Consider the following 23,223-nt stretch of genomic DNA (forward strand, 5'->3'; position numbering starts at 1 on the left):
GCTCTGAAATTCCAGTACATACTAAAAGTACTTCACTTTCACATAATGGTTTGCAGCATACCATAGCCTCATGTCCTTTACCTTTGTTTACTCCCTTTTTCCTATCCAGTCTTGCTTCTCTTTGACCATGCTTTTAAGCTTTTCACACCTACTTTTCTCTTGCCTGTGTATTCCTGCTGGTCTCATTTGCTCTAGTTCAGTGCTACCAAGCTGGCTGTGCCTCATGTTCTGGGACATTCTACTCCATCAGCCACCCTCTGCACCTGCCTTACAACTCCACACTCTGGAAGAATTCTTTTCCTCTGCCTTGTTTGTTTATTTGTATCTCCAGATGACTAGGGACAATTGCGTTGGTAGGTGATATAGAAGTAGTACAAGTAGTGAGTCCAGGCCCTATCAGGATTTGACCCTCTTTTACCCTCTAGCTTTATCTTGGGACATTCTATCCCTTCCTTTTACTCCCTTCCACCTAGCACCAACCTCCTAAGGTCCTCTAGCTCACTAGTCTATATTTCTCATACCTGCCCTCACCTCTGCTGGAATGTTCTTACCTCCAACACCTATTCATCTCTAAACTACTTAGGTTTCATCTCTTCTTTAATTACTCTCTCTGCCCTCTTCCTGTGCTGGCTACCGTCTAGGTCAACATCTGCACATACCACCTTACCCTGCCCTCTCTGCATGTAATATGGGCTCTGTCCCCTCCAGTTCATTATCTTTTCTCTGTTGGCCTTTGCTTCTCTACTTGATCCATGCAGTTAACATTTAAACATGTCAAATTTCCACCATCTTTAAAAAACAAAAACCACAGTGACTAGAACTTTGTCATTTCCATACCTTCCCCTTCATTAGATATCATTTTTCCCAAGAACAAGGAATGCTTAGTGCCTGGATTTTTCCCATAGCACTCAACCTGAAATGTTTTTTCCATGATTACCAAAAGCCTACATGTAACTAAATAAAAAAGAAAGCAGCATTTATTCCTTATCTTCACTGCTGCTTCCTGAAACATTCTCTTCTTTTTTTTCTATGACAGGCAACTGTCAAAAAGATTGCCATTCAAAGCCTTCACCATTTGCCTTTTGGTTAATGTTAATAACCTTCTTACTGAGAGCTGCTCAGTGTGGAATGTTCTTTTCAAACAGTGTCACTTATTCCTTACAACTCCGTAGGGCTTGATTATCTCACATTACAGCTGAGGAAACTGAAGTTGAAAAGGGTAAGTAAGTCATTTACTCAACACCACAGAGCTAGTCTGCATGACCTTGTAATCTGTAGATGAAATTGCGTCCAGCAAAGTCTAACCAATTCCTTGTACTGTTAAACCTGCAAAGGCAGTGACCTTCTCTCCACTTCCAGTCTGGTCCCATTCCACAACCTTACTTCTCATGCCTTTCTTAGGACATCATCAGTTCCAGTCAAGGAAGGCCTGACCTGGATGTCACTAGACTGCACACTCCCTAGGCCCTGCCTCTCTGGGGTACACTCTCTACTTCTCCATGTTCACCTGCATAGCTCCAAGTCTTACTTCCCTCCAGTCTCAGTTCAATTGGCTCTTACTTCACAAATTCTCCTCTTTGAAGTTATGAAGAACCTTTTCTTCTTGTGAGTTTTCATTGTACCCAATCTACACTTTGTGGCATTTTTCTATCTGCTAGTTTATGTTGTCAATAGTGATAAATAATATTCTTCTGGTATACCTCCCCTAATAGGCTACAAGCTTCTTGATAGTTATGAAATGATACTGATTTGTTATCTGTAAGTTTGTTCTTACGGCTCATTCCTAGCATCTCTGTGCAGGTAGGGCGACTGTCTGGTCTGTTGAGGATGAACTTTCTAGATGTGACCACAAGATGGCACAGTGACTGCAGCATTTTCGTATCTGTTGAGAGTTTGCCAAATCAGGAAAGAGTGTTGTCTTCTTGATTGCTGGATATTCAAGGGAATCCAAGAGAATTTTTAAATTTAGAGCATTCTGTCAGTTCTTGGTCATTCACTGTGGTAATCAAACAGACTTGGCAGCTCTTTCCTTTCATGAATCCAATTGGACCGTAGGATAGAAAGCTCCCTCCCTTGCCTGTTCTTCCTTCTGTTTGTTCAACAAATACTTGAGTGCCCCCAGGTGCATCCATATTGTAGATTGGCCATACAGAAATGGGCATCAAAACGCAAAGTCTCTTCTCTGATGGAGTTTATCTTCTGTGGCTTTATCAAGACCAACTGAAGAGACTATACTGCAGACAGAACCCAGAGTTTCTTTGATGTTTTTGTTGCTTCCAAAGTCTTTCCCACTCTTCTCGAGCATGGACCACCACTCTTCTGCAACATAGATCAATCCATAGTTTTATATTGACCAAATGGGTTTCAGTTCAGCAAGAAAAAGAACCACCAGTCAGCATATAGCAATGACTAATTCTGTTTCAGCCATGATTATTTGTGGACTTCTCTCCTACTTCCCAGTTACCTAATCAAGAGTTAACTGTTTTCTTTATGGTTAAAGATAATGAAGTTCAGAAAGCTCAAAAATTTTGTCCAGTGTTACACAAGTAAATACATGGAAAGGTACACACTCTGGTCTGTGTATCATTCATTCCTTTGTGATCAATATCAGTAAAATTGTTTAAAGCAAAATAATCCAACATAGTTTAAAAACGTTTATTCTGCAAAGAATAAACAAGGGTGTAAAAATTAATAGAAGTGTAATTTAGAAACATCAAATACCATGCACTGTTTTAGCACTATGAAAAGTAACTGCCTGGTAGAATAGTCCTCTTTGTGATAGGAGTCTTGGTTGAATATTCACACACACCCCCTTTGGAGCCACATCTCCCTGTGCCTTCCTTCCATACCTATTCCCTCCACCAGCCTGGCTCTGGGAGACAGGATTTAGTTCTCCACAGCTCCTTCCAATCCTTGCTTCAGTTTTAAGAGGAGGAGGGCAGGGGATTAATTTGAGAAGCTATGTAAAAGAGACATTCCTGTGTTGTACAATTCAGTGTGGGATTTTGACTACTATGTGTTTCAGTAGAGCAGATTTTTTTTCTAATATGTGCCTGTTTTCTCTGGTTTTCAGTAATCATAACATTTTCACAAGTACATTATAATCTTTTACCAACCACCATTAAGCCCACAAGCAGGGGTCAGTCTATCTGTAGATAGTCAATAGTCACGTATTGCCCAAATTACCATTCAGTTTAACTCATAAAATGACTGTGGCTTCACATTGGTTGATTGTGTCTTAACTACCATAAAATTTAAGATACACCCTGCCTGTGTGACAGAGATGGAAAGGTCAGAAGTACACTACCTCAAATCTTACATTATATATGAATGCATAGTCTTTTTCACGTGAAATATTCCTTGTCTGTCTTTTTCTTGAACCTGTGATATGGGACAGGGAGAGTATCTCTTTTAAAATTCCACAGCAGACATCTCTTATTTCTGAGTAACACACTGAATATATCATAATTTATTAGTATACTGTAAGTGACTATAGAAGGGTTGTATGTACCATTGTAAAGTCAAGAAATCATAAATTGATCTTTTGTTAATTGAGCACTGTCTGTATTTAAAAGGATTGTATAAAGGCTGCTTTCAAACACTTCAGTGGGGACTTCCTTTGGTATCTGATAACTGTAATTTATGCCAGAACTATTTATCATCCGCAGGTCTCAATTCCAATTAGAATGTATTTCTGGAGTCCTTAAATCATACAGTGTTATATACAAGTTTATTGTATGTGCTTCCGAAGCAAGCACATGATATGCAAGTTTATAACCAACAGGTGAACTGCACTGGCTTCCTCCAAGTTTGACAGCTGAGAATGTGGCTTTTAAAACTGTCTAAGTATCCTCGCTAGCTAGAATTGAAGGCAGCTAACATTTAAACTGATATGCCTTGTTTTCCTTTTTCTCTTTGAATGGAAAAGAGGTTTTTGTCACTTTGCCTCACTTCTCTTATAAAGAATTTTAGCTTATCAATTCAGCTTTTTTTCCAGTTTTAGTACATTTATATGTAGATTTGTTTCTCATATTTATTAATATTGGGGGTTTTTTCCAATATGAAGACTTTGCCATTTTTTTCACAGTTTTATTCAGATATAATTAGTATTTTATGAACTGCATACATATGAAGCATACAAGGTTCCCATTTGGAACATATGTATACATCTCTAAAGTCACCACCATGATTAACATTGTGAGCATATTCATCATTCCTAAAAGTTTCCTCATGTCCTTTTGTGAATGATCCTTTCTTGTCCTACTTCCTGTCCCCAGATAACCATGGATCTGCTTTTTGTCATTGTGGTGTATTTTGAATTCCTAGACATTTATATAAATGGGATCATCTAACATATATTCTTTTCTTACCTGGCTTCTTTCATTGACCATAGTGATTTTGAGGTTTATCCACACTGTATGCATCAATATTTTGTTTCTTTGTATTACTAATTAGTAGCCTATTATGTGAATCTACTATAACTTGTTCATCCATTCATACACTAATGGAAATTTATATTGTATCTAGTTTAGACTATTACAGAGTTGCTCTGAATATTCATGTACAAGTCTTTTGAAGACATATTTCCATATCTCTTGAGTAAATATATTGATATTAAATGGCTATATCGTTTTGTGGGCATATGTTTAACTTTTCAAGAAATTGCCCAACTGTTTTCCTAAATAATTGTACCAATTTTACCTTCTTGTCAATGGCAGATAGGAATTCTACTTGCTTCACAACATTATCAACACTTTAGTCAGATATTTAGTGTTTTTAATTTTGGTCATTCCAGTGGGTGGACTTCATTATGCCTATGAACCACAGGAGGGTCTCATTGTGGTATTAATTTGTTTTGCCTAAAGACCAGTAGTGTTGAGCATCTTTTCATGTGCTTTTTGCCATCCATATATTTTCACTGGTAAAATGAACATTCGAAGTATTTGTTTGTTTTTCAATAGTATGTTTTCTTATTGTTGAGTTTTAAAAGTTCTTTATTCTGGATATAAATTCTTCATCAGATATACACTGTGTAAAGGTTTTGTTCTAATCTTCTAGTGCCATTTTGTTTTGTTTTGTTTTGTTTTTTTGAGACAGGGTCTCACTACGTAGTTGAGACTGACCTGGAACTCACTGTGTAGCCCAGGCTGGTCTCAAACTCACAGCAATCCTCCTGCCTCAGCCTCCTGAGTGCTGGAATTACAGGCATGCACCACCACACCCAGCCTTGAAAAACAGTTTTAAATTTTGATGAAATCTAATTTATCAGTTTGTTTTCTTATGGACTGTACTTTTGGTACTGTAAACAAGCAATTTTTGAATGACTCAGATTTTCAGAGTGCTTTTCTTCTAGAATTCTCATAGTTTGGGTTTTCTATTTAAGTCTGTGATATACATAAAGTTTTGTACATAGTGTGAGATACAGCTCTTAATTTCATTTTATTGTTATATGGACATCAAATTATCCAGTAGCATTTGTTGAAAAAAATTATTTTTGCTAAAATAACTTTTCTGTTTATATGACATAGGAAAAAGTATAAAGCCTGCCTTTTGCCAGTCTTTTAGTTATAACTTGCCTAGGTACATTTAAGGATATTAATAAAGAAGAGGCCTAGTTTCAAGAGCATACATTACAAATGAAGAACAGTAAATGTACACATTCTGTACCCTGCTCTTTAAATTTAAAAAATAAAAAATTATATGTGCATTCTAGTGTGAGTTAATATTCTTTAACTGTTCATTTTCATGTGATTTAATGTTCTTAAACTGCATGGTTTTTAATAGCTATATTGTATCATAAAGAGTCACATACTTTCACCTTTTTATGAGACTATCAATTTTATTTTAAAATATATTTTGATCATATAGCAGGCCCTTCTCAAAAAATTAAATAGAATATACTTTCACCATCTCTACACTTGAATCTTTTCCATTTTTGCTTTAATTTTTAGAATTATTAAGTCAACATATATGAACTTTTTTAAAAGCTTTATATATTTCCACAATATATTCCAAAAAAGTTTCAACAATTTATATTTCCACCAACAGTAACTAAGAGATTTCATCCTTTCTGGCAATTTCTCTTTGTTTTTGTGAAAACTTCAAGGATGCCTGAACATCTCTCTGCTTCCCTCAGTAGTTCTTTATCCTCTGGCCAAGTACCTTGTTCCTTATTCTTATCAGACATTGGGTCCTTCTCAACCCTGACCAAAGTGAACAAACTCCTTGCATTTCTTGCCTCTTCTACCAAAAAACTTACCAGGATGAGTATACATCCCTCCTAGGTCTGCAGCAAACAAAACTTCCCCTCCTTCTCTGGATCTTATTCTGCTTTGTTTCTTCAAAAATGTTCCATTTTTTTCCTACCTTCCTGGGATCCTGAGTTTCCCTTTAGCTAACCCTTATGCTCTTTCTTAGGTGTGAAGTTCTTTGAAAGAAAGCATCCTCTTGCTGTAAGTTCTTTACTCATCACCCAACTAGTTCTCCTTTTTTACATATTTCTCTTCTCTTTTCCTCTACTTCCCAGTCTCTCACTCCCTCTTGTTTCACCCAATATTCTTACTGAACCATGATGTCTCCATGCCTAAGTGGAGATTGCTTTGCAAGAATTCTAGGGTAGGGCCATGGATTCAGCTCGGTGACCCCATGCCTGCCTCAAACACAAGGTCCTGCGTTTAGTTCCTGGTACTAAAAAGAAAGAATTCTAGGGTGATTTCATACCCCTTTGCAGCTTTGTCTTTTTGTGGGCTTTGTCACCTTTTTCTTCTTTACCCCTATCCCCTTTAAATTATCTAATTTTACCTCAAGAGTGGTAGTTGTTAGGTTGTAGGATGAGTTAACCAGTAATCCGGTTTGAATCTGTCTCTGAAAGTAAGCTATAGAACTGTCTTTGTTTTCCTTCCTCTTATATGGGTTTGTTAATATGGCCAGGCTATATGCGGCCTTTCTTCTAAGAAATGTTACTTTCACTGATTTTGGTCTTTGCTTTGCAATTCTTTGTCTCATTCGAACAAACATTCTTTCTCCTTTCCTCCCTCTTACCTCCCCAACTATTTGTTATTTCCCAGTGCTTCTGATCCATACCATGTTTTATGACTGCCCCTTTGCATACCATGAGTGACATCTTCAGGCCATAGAAGATTCAAGAGATTGATTCATTTGAATCTTTACAAAAAAGGGTCATCATAGAAACAACAATTATCTACAATTCTGACTTATGATGAATTTTTTTGTCAGGCGCATTCCTCAGATAAGCACACACACACACACACACACACACACACACACACACCTCTTTTGGGATAGGGAATTAGGGACAGAACCCAGTGATGCTAGGAAAGCACTCTGCCACTGAGCTACATCTTTACCCTTTTTTAAATTTTTTTTATTTTCAGACAGGGTCTCACTAAGCTGCTTAGACTGGCCTCAAGCTTCTACTTTGATCTCCTATGTAGCTAGGATTACAGGAGTACAATAACATGTCCAGCTTTCTTGGCCTTCCTTAATTGTAGACTTTTCAAGGCAAAAAAAAAAAAAAAACAATGCAAAATCCCTGATATAATTTTTAGTTTCTGATCTTTTATGGTACTTGTTTATCCCATAAATTACTGTTTTGTTGTTTTTAACTGTTGATTTATCACACTAATCACCACCAGGACCATGTTATGGCAAGTTTTATTTAACAGTTGTACTTCTTTTATTTTTTTTTATGGGGAGAGGGTACTGGGGATCATACCAGCCAAAGATACTCTGCAGCCACAACTAGCTTCCACACTCCTAGAGAATAGGGATTATGTCTGTTCACACTTACAGTAACTCATATTAGCACCATATGTAATGCTTATTATATCAGTATCAGATATTTATTTTTATAAAAAGATAACTGTTTAAAATTGATCATTAACTCTCTGGTTTAGGGAAATGAAGCTCTGATTTCTGCATAGAATTTCTGGCATTCTATTGCGGGGGGGTGGTACCAGGGATCGAAATCAGGACCTTGTGCTTGGGAGGCGGGTGAAAGCACCACTGAGCTAAACCCCCAGCCCCTGGCATTCCTTTTTCTCTTGATTATGGACCTAGAGGTTAGACTTTATGAACTGCTCCAACAAGGGGATACTTAGGATAACTCAAAATATGTAATACTATAAAATTCATTTTTGTTTTTCTTTGTATGTTGTTGAAGATGGACCTGCCCCGGGATTTCACTTGGTAATACATATTAGTCACATTATAAAGATGAACACAGGAGCAAAAAATTGACCCTGGTTCTTTATTCTACCTCCATTTTAGGGCACTCGGTGGTTTGCATCCTTCTGTGGGAACAGAGAAACCAAGGAAAGCACTCGTGGGGCAGGATTTCTCCTCAGCCATTGCTCAGAACAAGATAGACAACACAAAAGATTTTTTCTGAAAACTGTTACAGAGAAGATAGTGTATGTGTTTAGAATATAAAAAGAAAATAAGCAGCCAACTTGAGAATAGCAGTAAGATTGGAGTAATATTTTACTGAATAAAATGTGAATAATCTAGTTAACTTTGATACAAGAGGAAAATATATGAACCTAGAGATATTGATATGTTTATTTTTTATTTTTCAATGTACTATAAATATTTGTTTCTAACAGTTTAAGATAGATTTTTCAACAAAGTGCAATGAATATGAATAAGTGATGATAGAGTTTGGTTCGTATACCATTAATTAGGTTAGGCCTGACTTTTGGAATTTCAAACTAACTCTTTTTTTCTTTTTAGGTTGCCTCTTGGTGCTGCCTTGGAGGTATTTGGCACCCAGAATGCTTCATTCTGTGATGGTCTATTAATAAGGTTGCCTTATTAGAGTTTGGAGCAAGGGGTCTCAGGTAGGTGGCTTTTATCATTATATGGCATGACTTTCAAAGTGGTCAGTTATTCTAGTTCCTAAATAATGTAAGATATAATACTAAAAGCTTTGAAAAGCATGCCACATAATAAGCATGCCACTTACAGTCTTAGGGTCCATCAAAATGAATTGTGATCAGCAGTACTTAAGTAATACTTACTGTCTGTCTAATAGAAGGCAAGGAGCAGTCTTCCTTACTCTGCACAAAATACATAGCTGCTGTAAAGGCTTGTTTGTCTTCCCCAGGTAACCTATAGATGAACTCAATTAAGTTCTCCCTTCTTTGGATCTTGCTCTTAGTGGTAGATTATCCCATGTTGCTATATCTTCCATCTTCTGGGAAGGATCTGATTAACTGTGAGCAGGTGGAGAGGAGAATTATATCTGCTCCCTGGGATGGGGCAGATGGTAGAATAAGGAACCCAGTGTGACAAGAGCAGTTTGCTAGCATTCTGGGGAAGAAGACATACACACAAGCATCTAGATTTCCCAACCCTAAATGCAGCTCAGTGGCACAGTACTGGAAATCCAAGCACATATGAATTTGGCACCAACAGGTAAGTCTGTCAACAGGAACTCAAACACAGGGTTCAGGTTTATAGACCAGGACCCCAACCCTTAGGATGGGGAGCCTGGAGAAAACAAAGGTGAGTTGGGTAGGTGTGGAGTAGACACCTGGAATCACAGCACTTTGAGAGGCTGAAACAGAAAGGTCACAAATTTGAACCAGACTAGGCAACTTAGCAACATTGAGACCTTGTCCCAAAATAAAAAATGAAAGAATTGGGGATGTAGCTCAGTGTAAAGGCCCTGGATTCAATCCCCAGTACAACATAAAGAAAAAACAAAGGTGGCCATGCCAGTGGGTAGGCTCAAGTTCCTAAACTTTCCACTGACCTCGGGCAGCAACTATCACCCTGATGAAAGGAAAACTTTGACTGAGGGCCCACACAGTATATATGAACAGAGCTTTATAATCAATGGTGCATAAATGAATCTGGCTTATCTTTTATGTTAATAAGTACATTCTGTGGAAATCAAGTTAGCATAAATTTTTGGCTGTGTACTATAAATACTTTCTAAAAAGAATACTAATGATTTTTTTAGAGTTGTAAGTTACAGATTTTCTTATTTTTTTTCTTGTTCATTGTAGCTTTTAAATTGTTTTTAATGAAGCTATTTTTAGTAGCTAGACTAGGAGCAAGAAATTTTACTGTGTCACATTCCACTTAGGCATGTTCTCTCTTGATTCTCCTATGTTTATGATCAGACATTTTCTAATATTTTCAACATCATCCTTCTATTTTAATTTCATTTAAAGAACATTCTCTTTAAAGATTTAGAATTTTACTTTGTTCCCTTTTCCTTCCCAGATGTTTACCTGCTCACTTTGATTCCTGAAATTCCCTTAAAGGAACTACAGTCTGTCCAACAAATATTTATTAAATGTCTACTGCCAGCTGCTGGGGACATGATAATAATAGGTTCCCTATAGATTAGTTTGTGGTCACCACAAGAGAGTCAGGTTAAACGGGTCATTTCAGGAAGAGCTACCATCATCCACACAGGCAGTAAAAGGCTTTGTAAGATAATTTTCAAATTCAAGTATGTAAAATTACTCAATGATTACTGGTTGTTTTTAGAAGTGATTTTATCCTGGACGGCCACATGGATATAATTTAAGGAGGACAGCTTGATCATATGTGTAGTTGTTGATTCTATTTTCATTACATTTTTAGTGCTACTTGAACGACAGCACATCCGGCAACACTTACACTTCCTTGTAGACCCTGAACCCTTTTAAAGCACCCATTTCTTTGAGACATCTTAAAACTAGTTCTGCAAATGAACTTTATAGCTTAAGTTTTAGCTTGTTTCTTTAGCACTTTGCTAATCTCACACCTGATTTCTACCATTTCTTTTGGAATTATAAACAGATTCAGTATGAGTGATTGAGAATTCAGACATGAAACCTGGATTATTTCATATTTGTGATTTTTAATAGGTTTAGGCAAATAACTATACATGAGTGGTTGTTTAGGGTCCTTCCTTGTGAATAGTTTTACAGTTGGTGTCACATAAACTTAAGGAGTTTTATGGTAATAAAATAGGAAACTCAGTACAATTTGGGATATATGACCTGAAGGCTATTTCATAGTACTAGCTACATACTGAGTATTTTGGAAATGTTTTATACAGATTTTTTTAAAGCCCAGGAACTCCTCTAAAAATAAAGTATTGAGTAATCTTACCTTGTATTAATATAATTTCAGTTATTTGCGCTTAATTTTCTCTTTCCATCTTGTCCTCCCTCTTGCACAAATCCTCTCATTTCCTGTTTGCAAGTACTAATTCCCTATGTGAAGAAATGAAAATACCCAACTGTACCCCTATGTGTATTTTTTAGTTTTCCTGTTTTGATAATAACATATTCATAGGGGGACCTCATCACCCCCAACTGTTGCACTTATAGTTGGTAAAAATGTTACCAACTCTAAAAATAAAATGCTAGCTTCTAAGTTAATGAGAGAGCTTTTTAAAAAGAAAAACTTTAACTCAATGTGGCATTTTTCTCCATGAAATAACCAAGGAAAGTATTTCTGAACTGGAAGGTAACATTTGTTTTACTATTCCATTTTCATCAGGTTTTTCATTTTGTCTGGGTATCCAGAGAATGCATGGCTTGAGAAAGAACATCCTACATGTATGGATAAATAAGAGAAGTGATTTTGAGGTTTCTCGGAACATTGGAATGTCAGTTTTAAAATTTGTTGAAATTTTCCTGTTGTTTCTTAAAAGCAGAGATTGGAGGTTTTCCTTTACTTCTCTATTATTTTTATTATTTTTATTATTTTTATATCAAAAAAGCATTTTCAAATATCACTACAGCTTTTTGATAAATTTCAAAGAAGGTTTGACCCAAAACTACATTTGAATGAATTATTCAAAAATCCATTGAAAATATCAAATATAGCAATTCAAAAAGGCATCTTTTTGAGACAATATAGGAACATAAGTATTGCAGTTTTCCATATTCTGGATTTAAATTAGTTATTTGAGGACCTACTATATCTCAAATGAGTTGCATGTATATCTCTACTGTGTTTCCTGCTTCTGGGACACTCTGGCTTCCTTTTGTTCACTGTAGGGATCAGCAGCCCTACCCTGTGTCTTAGCATCTTTCCCACTTTGTGCTGAGCCATACAGGCACCAGGCATGTTTTCACTTTGGAAATTTTCATTAGAATGAAGGCTTGATTGATGTTATTTACTCCTGCTATTTTGATTCCTTAGTGATGAGATCATCCAAAGAATGCTTATTTTCTAAAGCAAAATAATTATTTGAAGGAGCTTTTATTATTGTAATTGCTATTATTTTAATCTAAAACTTCTAATGGTTGCTAATTTGCAACAAAATACCTTTCCATTATTCAATGTGTTGAACCAAATTGTATCCATGCTATTTTATCTTTTACTTGAATATGTATATTCTGTGTCTACTACTTCATTTGAGCAAGCCAGGTCATTCTATTACTGGTAAACACTTGCCCTGCCTTAATATTTTTTTCATTCATTCAGCAGTTATTTTATTGCCTTTTCTGGAGAACAACAGTGAATAAAACTGTCCATAGTCTTGCCCTTTGCTGCCTGTAGTCAATTGTTCATTCTCCTTTAGATTTTTATACTTGCAAGGTAGTTCTTTTATTCTTTACTAATAAGTGATTTTACAGGCCTATGATAATTGACTGCTGTAAGCATTTCCAAATTAACACACAATCACTGAAGCTGTTTTTTGTAATGTTCTGAGTATGCTGTTGTCCTTTAGAATTGACTGTCTTGTTCTCTTGTTAATTCCTTCATATTATTCAAAACTCTTATTAGTGTTTTATAGACATAAATTAAAACATTATCAACTGGTAAGTTCCCTTTTGTAATCCAATCCACCTTATTTACTCTCTATGGAAAACATGTTTTAAGCAAATGTTTACATTTCTAAATTGTTTACTAATAATATTGTATGGTTAGCACAACGGAGGCTAAAGCATTCATGATTGATTACATATGCCCTTAGCAAAATCTCTTTGACTTTTAAATATGAAAGAATTTTTGATGCAGGTAAGTATTGTAGAAATTTACACCTGTTAACAAAGTAACAATCATAACTGTAGAATTTAAGCCTGTTAGGTGGTGGATGTCTCTAATCCCAGCATTCTAAAAGCCTGAGGCAGGAGAATTGCAACAAGTTGGAGGCCAGCCTCGGCTATGTAGTGTGTTCAAGTCCAGCCTGGAATATATAGCAAGACCTTTTCTCAACTCCCCCAAAAAAGTAGAATTTAAAATATAGAAAGTTTAAGCACAAGCCTATTCTTTGGACAGCATCTCATAGAAACTGGTCTTATTTCTAACGTGTGATTCATTTTTTATTTTTTTCTGTGTAAGTCATTATTTTAGAATAATGTAAAACATTGGGAGATAAACCTGTGTATGTGTGCAAGAACATGCAATATTTCCTGTACCATTTCTGTGGAGTCCATGTCACACTTTGGCAGGTATAAATGCCTGTTCTAGTACCAACAAAAACTGGGAGGGTGTTGTGAAGCAGTTTCATCTTAGAGCAATTTGAAATGGGTGTATTTTCTACTTTCTTCACAATTCTTCAGACCAAGTCAAAGAAGAATTTTCATCACTTAAAAAGCTTCTTTAACTTTTTTTTTTTAAAGTACAGGTTTTGTTGCAGACTTCACAAGTATAATTTCAATGCTTTTAAAAGGTTTTTCTTTGTCCTATAAAAGAAAGTACTCAGATAATTTTAGTTGAAATTTTAGTTAGGATTACATAAATACAAGCAAGATAGATATAGATATGTTCCAAATAGTAGTGCATTCTAATTAACTCCTTATTTCATTTATTGTGGGAAATAATTAACAGTTATTTAGCCACTTGAATTCAAAATTGATTGAATTTAGGGAAAATAACCATAATTTGGGAGTTAGGTTTTAAGATAACTAACTTAAAATTTTGGCTCTATTATTTTATTTCAAATTACATGATATGTAACAGGGATAATTTGTAGACTATATTGGAATCTCTCCAAACAAGATACACAGGTTTAAAGTATATTAAAATACTTAAAATATTTTTATTGAAAAATATTAAATAGTAATTACGAATGTATTTGAAAAGCAATAAAATTTATATTGGTTGACAAAAGAAAAATAAGTTACTCAAATAATTTAAGTTTACTTTATAAACTCTTTTAAACTTTTTAAGTCTTAAAATTTATTTCCTTGTAGAGATAATAGTTAAAAGCTCTAATAGGGAAAACTGGTACTGTCTTTTTTCTGATCTTTTAAGTATGGTGAAAAGACTTATCCATTCACAAACTGTTTGGCTAACCTGCCCTTTTGATAAAATGCAGCAGAATAGAAGCAAAATAAGAGTTTAAGCGCATAAGCCCCCTTTGACACCACAGTGCTATCAAATTATTGAGCTTTTATGGCCTTTGATCTAAAATGGCAATGATGGTAAATATATCCACATCTCAAATTCATTGAACTCCAGGGAGGTACTGTATTAGAGATGGAAATATTATACTTGTAGAGTACTTACATTACTAAGACAGCATAATACACAAAATGGTCTTTCATATTCTTACTTACCCCACCAAACACTATGTGCAAGTAAGTATTTACAAAGTAAATTTTTCTGTTTTCACTTTTGATGTGCAGAATTCAGTTCTTCCATTTATGCATGTCCTATGCTTTAAAAAGGAATGGAGCTTTTGCTTTTAACTTTTTAAAATCTTTTATTGGTCTAACTTTTTTATTTTTCTTGTCTGTGATATTAAACTGTGATAATAAGGCTGTTTTCCCATATATTCCTTAGTAATTTTATAATGATGCTTGAATGTCCTCAAGTATTTTATTTATATCATGAAATTCTGAAAGTAGGAAAATTTTATTTTAACGGAAATTAAATTAGATTGGTGTTTGAGCTTTGAAGTTATTTTTACTTAATCTGTCGCGGACACATCCTTTTGTTACTGTATTTTATCTATTTGATTTATATATTACCATCTTGAGTTCTTATAAATAATGATTTCTGAATGTTCATCTCCCAAATGACTTTGCTAATCTCTGTATACTTTGTACTTTCTATAACAGATTACTTTAGATATTTCTGTCTTTTGGCTTTTTTCAAATTTACTAGTACAATCACAGATTATTAACACTTTTTTTGGTGCATGCTCTCAGTCTACTAGAAACCATGTTTCTCTTAAGTGTTTTAAGCTATTTTAAGATTTTTCAACAATGATCCAGTAAACTAAAATATGTTTTCTTTGTAACACCTTCTGTTCCAGTATCAAACCTGTATTTAATTTCCTTTGCATGTTTTTGAAATCTAAACAGTTGCTACACGTGACCAATCCTTACAGTATTATTAAAAATAAATTAGCAGGTAACAAAAGTGTGGCTCCCAGAAGCCCAGTTATACAAGTGTGCACAGTGGGAATGTTGTCAACGTGAGATGGGTTCTAGATATGCACTCCAAGAGGGAACTGAGTTTATCTCTTTCACAATATTAAACTTAATGAAACTTTGATTATTTAGTTTACAAACTAACCTTAATTAGTCTTTTGGTAGACAAGTTAGATTTTTTAAATTAAATTGAATTTGGGAAATAAGTGGGGAGTCATTCAGCATCACAAATTGCCATTTATCTAGGTAATACTATTTTGCTTTTTATTTCTGCATTTATTTGGTCATGTAAATGTGCTTAGAACTAATAAAAATACGAAGCTGGTGAAAATTATGCATGACTTCTCAGCAAGAGTATGGAATGTAAGCATGTGCCATGAAATTGCAGTTCTTTCATCCTTTATTTTCTGTCATTTACATGCTAGTTCTATTTAGAGTATCGTCCATTTTTTTTTTTTTTTTTTTTTCATAGATTGGCCAAAATGGGAAAGATTGGATTCCACTCTCTTCCACGAAGAGTTAATGGGACTGGCTAAGCTCAAAGTCTGAGGCTTTTTCCATCTGTAATCATGTAAGCATCAAACGAAAATCACTATAATTCTATGCATGCACCTTTAATGTATTTATTTGTTATATATAACATAAATATGGTCTTTTATTAGATGTTGAGTTTACAACATTGTATTTATCCAATAGATTTAAATGCACCTATGGTAATTAATTTGAGTTCTGTAATTTATTAAGATAAAGTATATTAGCCATGAAAAAATTTCAGCTGGTCTTAGGAAAGTGTAATATTTGAAATCAGGGCAGTTCTTCATTGCTCAGTATGTACATACAAAGATGATAATTCATCTGTTACTCCACGTTTAGTATTACCAATTTTAATGTAAACAAATGTTTGTAAATTTTTTTATGATGCAGTCTTGATACATTTTTTTCTAGTAACATAGAAGTAATTTTTCTCAATTAGGATTCTCCACATTACAGTTGGGTCTTGTGACATAATGGCAATTATGACCAATCTGTGAGATATTTTCAGCATTTAATTATATTCAAGGATTAGATACTTTACATTCCCATTTTGCTTCTACAATTGAAAAATGATCTTCTGAGTAGGTGCATGAAAGCATTACACTAGGAAATCAAATAATTGAAAATCCGTTTTTTCTCCTGCCAAAACGGAGTGCTTTATAACAGTTATCTTATCAACAGAATGGCTATAATTTATGAGGGAGGAAGAGAAGCTATCATCTGAACAAGATTATAACAGGAAAAGAACAAGTACTTGAGATTAAGAAAATCCAAAACCAGAGGAAACACAATATTGTCATTGCTAATGTCAGTTGCTCTATGTAAATGTCACTTTTAAACTGCATGGAGGACTTTTAGACAATTTGAACAACATGAGGGCCTTGCCTGTGTCTACCTAATCAAGAAAATACTTGATTAGCTTTACCTATATGCTTTCACTACTTTAATCAAATTAGTGGATCATGACTGTATTTTGTCCACACAGAGTAAGCCTCTACATTAAAATACAAAAAGACCTATTATAAGATACACTTAATTTTTAAAAATACAGGTATTTAAGCTTTTGTAAAAGTATAACAAATCTGTGAGAGTGAGTATACCTAACTTGTAAAGGCAGTGTCAGTGTAATTCCAGAATAAAAGTGATATAAGAAGTTGTTTTTTATTTTTTAAATATAGGATGAAAATCTAATCAATTAGTAATTGGTAAGTCATTTAACACATTTAAGTTTTCAATTTAAAGATCAGATCTTTTTTTTTCTCCCCCAGTATCGGGGATCAAACTAAGGACCTTGCACTTGCAAGGCAAGTGCAGTGCCACTGAGCTAAATCCCAGCCCTGATCAGATCTTTTTAAAAAGAGGTTACAGGTATCATTTCTATTTTCTTTTCAAAATACCTGTCTAAATTACCTTAAAGAAATCTTAAGGAATCATTTAACTCATACTAGTTTTGGATTTTGGAGAAATTTATTTTCTTAGTCTGAGAAAGAGTTGATAATATTTACTTATCACTTGTCTATGTAGGTTTCAATTCAGTTTTAAGTTTTTGTTTAAATTTAAAAAGACATACTTTTTGCTGTACAATATATACATTTCATTCTTTCTCACAGCACCAATAAGTGAATTGAAACTGACACATCTTTTTATCATCCTGAACACCTCTATGATGATGCATTCTTGCACAGGTATTGTGCGATATCAGAAGTCACAACAGATGTGCTGCACTCGGGTTACAGGTGTGTCAAAGGCTAGACCCTCAGCTAGTGGGGAGGCCTAATGACTCCAGCTTATCTACTAACCTCAGTGTGCCCAGTGACAATAGTTGTGCTCTATGATATAAAAACATGTTGAGGATAATTAAACATATTTCCCCAAAGGAACAGGAACTATGCTCTTCACCTCATATAACATCAAAAGGTCTTAACAGTTTGAGTGTATTTTTTTAAAATAAATTATGTCTACTTTTGACTCACAAATCCTCATGATACTGATGTAAAATCAGTTGTCGCTTCAGGTTGTATATTCAACTCTTTCAGGCCTCTAGTGTCTGGGCTTTAAAGTACTTCTTTTTACTATAAACCTAAAATGTACCAATAAACTCAATGAGGAATGAATAAATAAATAAATAAATAGATAAAGTACTTCTTTTATGGACTTAGTGGTTCATAAGGTACTTGCAAGAGTTGTTCCTGTCACATAGAGTGTAATTAGAGCTAACATGTACAAATTAAAATTATTTTCCTGAAATATTTTTATATTGTTAGATTTATGTTTTCTAATCCCTTGTGAAAACTGAACCTTAATCATGCCACAATTACATCATGTTTTGATGCTTCCTGAAAGTTCCCAAAGTCATTACTAGTATGCCTAAGTACATTTGTCAAGTGGAATTTCAGGGTATATTTGAACTGTTCATTCTGAGCAATGCAATAATATGTGTTTTGACAAATAATAAAGAAACCTACAGATATTACATTAGACCAGCTGAATCCATTTTATGGTTTCTTTTTAATTCAAAAGCATCACATAGCAAATAAAAAAATTTTTAAAAATTTAGTTACAAACTAGTTGTTTCTTATTTTTTTTTTTCCAGTCCCTTTTTGCTTTCTTTTACGACCACATGAAACTTGAGAAGCCACCTAAAGCTATATCATTTAGTGGAGTTGGGCAGTTCCCAAGTGTCCAACAAGAAGGCCTGGTTTAGGCTGCGATGGCCACTGTCATTCCTGGTGATTTGTCAGAAGTAAGAGATACCCAGAAAGTCCCTTCAGGGAAACGTAAGCGTGGTGAAACCAAACCAAGAAAAAACTTTCCTTGCCAACTGTGTGACAAGGCCTTTAACAGTGTTGAGAAATTAAAGGTTCACTCCTACTCTCACACAGGAGAGAGGCCCTACAAGTGCATACAACAAGACTGCACCAAGGCCTTTGTTTCTAAATACAAATTACAAAGGTATTAAACTCTATTTTTCTTTCAGATTATATTTTCTCTTGTGTTGGCCATTTGAAGCCATTGTAAACGTATGTATTGTATACACATTTTTCAGCTGATTTGCAGAGAGGAAATGTTAAGTAGATTAGACCTTGGCTAGTTTTTAGTATTCTAAATCACATACTTTTATGTGTTAGTGTCTTTTGATTTTTTTAAATAAAATGCTAATGACGGTACGATTTCCATTTGTAAAAAGAAATTACAAGAAATGGGTATTTACGTGAGTATATTCAGTCTTGCTCATTTGCTTTTGTAATGATAGCTAAGAATCAGCAAAAACTAAAGTGGCAATTTAAAAGGCTCAAGTTTTGTAGTATTTAGGTATGTAGACTATCCTTTTGGTACATTTTAAGTTATGTGGTTTCCTTTAGTAAGGGAGTTCTGTGTTAGCATATTAGTTAGCTGCCCATTTGAAAAGTGTATACATACCATTTTCATTGTGATAATTACTTACAGATTGTATCTGTGTTTAAAGGCACATGGCTACTCACTCTCCTGAAAAAACCCACAAGTGTAATTATTGTGAAAAAATGTTTCACCGGAAAGATCATCTAAAGAATCACCTCCATACACACGACCCCAATAAAGAGACATTTAAGTGTGAAGAGTGTGGCAAGAACTATAATACCAAGCTTGGGTTTAAACGACACTTGGCCTTGCATGCCGCAACCAGTGGCGACCTCACCTGCAAGGTGTGTTTGCAGACTTTCGAAAGCACAGGAGTGCTTCTGGAGCACCTTAAATCTCATGCAGGCAAGTCATCTGGGGGTGTGAAAGAGAAAAAGCACCAGTGCGAGCATTGTGATCGCAGGTTCTACACCCGAAAAGATGTCCGGAGACACATGGTGGTGCACACTGGAAGAAAGGACTTCCTCTGTCAGTATTGTGCACAGAGATTTGGAAGAAAGGATCACCTGACTCGACATATGAAGAAGAGTCACAATCAAGAGCTTCTGAAGGTTAAAACTGAACCAGTAGATTTCCTTGATCCATTTACCTGCAATGTATCTGTGCCTATAAAAGATGAGCTCCTTCCAGTGATGTCCTTACCTTCCAGTGAACTGTTATCAAAGCCATTCACAAACACTTTGCAGTTAAACCTCTATAACACTCCATTTCAGTCCATGCAGAGTTCAGGATCTGCTCACCAAATGATCACAACTTTACCTTTGGGAATGACGTGCCCAATAGATATGGATGCTGTTCATCCCTCTCACCACCTTTCTTTCAAATATCCATTCAGTTCTACCTCATATGCAATTTCTATTCCTGAAAAAGAACAGCCATTAAAGGGGGAAATTGAGAGTTACCTGATGGAGTTACAAGGTGGCATGCCCTCTTCTTCACAGGATTCTCAAGCATCATCATCTAAGCTAGGGTTGGATCCTCAGAGTGGTTCCCTAGATGATGGTGCAGGGGACGTCTCCCTATCAAAAAGTTCTATCTCTATCAGTGACCCCCTCAACACACCAGCATTGGATTTTTCTCAGTTGTTTAATTTCATACCGTTAAATGGTCCTGCCTATAATCCTTTATCAGTGGGGAGCCTTGGAATGAACTATTCCCAAGATGAAGCACATTCTTCTGTTTCTCAGCTCCCCCCACAAACACAGGATCTTCAGGATCCTGCGAACACTATAGGTCTTGGGTCTCTGCATTCACTATCAGCAGCTTTCACCAGTAGCTTAAGCACAAGCACCACCTTGCCACGTTTCCACCAAGCTTTTCAGTAGGATTCTGGGACGTGGCTTTATTGCAGAAATGTATGTATAGCCCTGCCTTAGATGACCATTTTTTTTTTAATGCCTACTTTAAGACAGTATAAAAGTTTCTGCTTTTGTATAATACCAGTTTTCATTAAGCCAGTATAAAATAGAAACTAGCTTTTTAAATGAGCTTTGGAACCATTTGTGTCCAGTTATGTTTACCTGAGTATTTTGTCCTGATTCACTGCCAATTGTCATAGTCTAAAAGTTTTATTTCACATAGGAAAGCCATTATATGAATAAAGTTTTAAAAGTCCCTTGTTCAAATTACTTTTAGATCTTACAGTTTTCATTTTTGTCCAGTAACAATGGCTCTACCTTTTGACATTTGGCTCATTAAAAACTTTTTGCAGTACAATGTGAATTTTATAAAATGCATGTGAATAATGCAGGAGTTTTAAAAATTTTACTAGCAGTAAATTCATAATCAAATGTTTTAAATGAATTAAGAATCCAGTTTGGAAAGATAACATATTTCTTAAATATACTGTAATTTCAGGTCAGTATATTTTGAAGACTTGCTATTATCTTGGAAAATATTTGCTAAAATACTAGAATGTATAAGAAAAACAAAACCAAAACACAAAGCACCAGTGTTTGTAGCAAAAACAGACTCTTAATATGATGACTTGTACTGTTACATAATAGTTGGCCTTTAACTATTAGTACATGGCCTCTTTTGCCACAGTTCAACCTTCTTGACTTGCTATCTTTATATTTAATAATATTAATAGTGTATGGCATCAGGGTCTTCAGGGTCAGTATATACAGGTAGCTCTCCTTAATCTTTTCTGCCTTTCACAGCCAGATGGTGGCTCAAGTGCACCAGCAATTTTTTTTATTATTATTGGTCCACAGTCCAGAATCTAGAGCTGTTATGGAACTATAGACAATATTGTGTTAATCCCAGAGTGGACTGTCCTGGCCTCTAAGGTATGATAGACTCCTAAATAGGAAGTCAGATGTAAAGCACATGGTTAAACCTTGGAATTTGTGTGGGGATCATGTCTGCTGTTGCCAGGGTTGAAAACTACACTCCTCAGGAGTAAAGTAAGAGCATATCACTTACATCACTTCTTGCTGAATATGATACATGTTTCTTTCTCTAAGAGCCAAAAGCAGAAAACAAAACAAACAACATTCTTGCCCCCATGCTATCTTTCTTAGTAAATGTGAACTCTATCGCTATTTTCAGATGGAGAATTTGAAGTTAAAACAATTTGAGAAATTATGGTAAAGTTTTAAGCAACTAAAAATATATACAGTAAAACCCCACTTTTATACATCTCTGGAAAATGGAAAAAATGTTGCAAGTAAGTTGAATTTGTAGAGGGTAGCAAAGTAAAGTAAGAAAAACTATCATCTTTGTTAATGTGAAGATTAGAAGATTGTTTCATTGAATAAAATAGTTACACGCTTTCTTCACTTTAGGCAACCACCATAGTCTTCTCAGAGGTCCATTTTTATTTTTTAAAAGGTCATTTGGGACATTAGCCTAAGAAATATATCTATCAAGCACATGTTAACACCTTATTTTGGGACCTCATTCTTTGAGGCGGGGTGGGGGGGGAAAGGGTTATAGAAGAGTATATATCTCTTTAAAAAAAATATTTCTAAGCACTCATTAGCCTTATATGGGAACAACTTTCCCTTTTATAGGGCCAATTATCACTGCAATTGCAATGTTTACCAAGAATTTCTAAAAATGAGTGCAGATTACTGAGTATAATACATTATTTAAAATATTTGGGAGTATAATTTGTGGAGAATTGTAAATTGTAATAATGTAAATGGGGGTTTCACTATATATATATTATATATGTGTGTATATATATATATATATACACACACACACACACACACACACACATATCGCACTTCATAGAATCAAAGTTGCTCTCTGGAGGATCTTTGGCTCCTGATATTTTATCATGCTCCTATTTTTTTTAATCCTAGGAGCAGTAGTTTTTATACCTATGTATTTAAATTTTATTATGAAAAATTGCATTTATTAAAGTGTGTTCCAAAGGCATTAAAATTATATATGTTAAATAAGGAGATGCATTTTAAATTTTTCAAACTGCTCCTAAGCTTTTGGTTAGGAGAATATTTGCTCTGAAAGTAGGCTTTTTGCTCTGCTTCATTATTGCTTCCTTTAGTTTCTATGAAACAGATTGCTTACCTAAATCTAATTGAATGATTAGTGTTCAGTATTGCTTTAATCACCATTAAAAAGGAAAAAAAAATATTTGGTGAGAGAGCACAAGTAAATAGAAAATCCACTTTTAAATAGCGATCAGATAGCAAGTGTGGAAGCACTAATTTATCCTATCTAAAATTTGCCTAAACAGACGTTGGCCTTCATAGGCTGTATTTCACTGCTAATAACGAAAGGGAGTATCACAATTTATGAAATAAAGCATTTTGAAAACGGGGAATGACACCATGTATCTCACCCTGCATGGAATTCAAGTACATGGAGGCACACCTTCCGAGGCACCAGTGTTGAAAGTGTGATTGTGGCGTCTTAATTCTCCCTGTGTACCACTTTGCCTGTTGCTGCCCCCACAGACTTG

The 23,223-nt window shown here is 34.9% G+C and overlaps 1 protein-coding gene across 9 annotated transcripts in view; it reads left to right on the forward strand.

Annotated features, from left to right (window-relative positions):
• Plag1 (PLAG1 zinc finger) overlaps nt 1-20,975 on the forward strand; it is a 41,038-nt gene extending 20,063 nt beyond the window's left edge. Inside the window, exons 2-6 of one of the 9 annotated variants that reach the window (XM_010611126.3) lie at nt 8,290-8,432; nt 8,752-8,858; nt 15,829-15,927; nt 18,484-18,842; nt 19,357-20,975. In XM_010611126.3, coding sequence (XP_010609428.1) covers nt 18,601-18,842; nt 19,357-20,614 — 1,500 coding nt within the window. In that variant the 5' untranslated portion in view covers nt 8,290-8,432; nt 8,752-8,858; nt 15,829-15,927; nt 18,484-18,600 and the 3' untranslated portion in view covers nt 20,615-20,975. Of the gene's footprint in view, nt 1-8,289; nt 8,433-8,751; nt 8,859-15,828; nt 15,928-17,500; nt 17,627-18,483; nt 18,843-18,891; nt 18,911-19,337 lie in introns of those variants that run through there. The other 8 variants (XM_010611127.3, XM_033760725.1, XM_010611125.3 and 5 more) reach the window with 8 other exon arrangements.
• The last annotated feature ends 2,248 nt before the right edge of the window (nt 20,976-23,223 follow it).

Source organism: Fukomys damarensis, unplaced genomic scaffold, assembly GCF_012274545.1.
Source record: "Fukomys damarensis isolate Sample0158 unplaced genomic scaffold, DMR_v1.0_HiC HiC_scaffold_5, whole genome shotgun sequence".
Classification (NCBI taxonomy): Eukaryota; Metazoa; Chordata; class Mammalia; order Rodentia; family Bathyergidae; genus Fukomys; species Fukomys damarensis.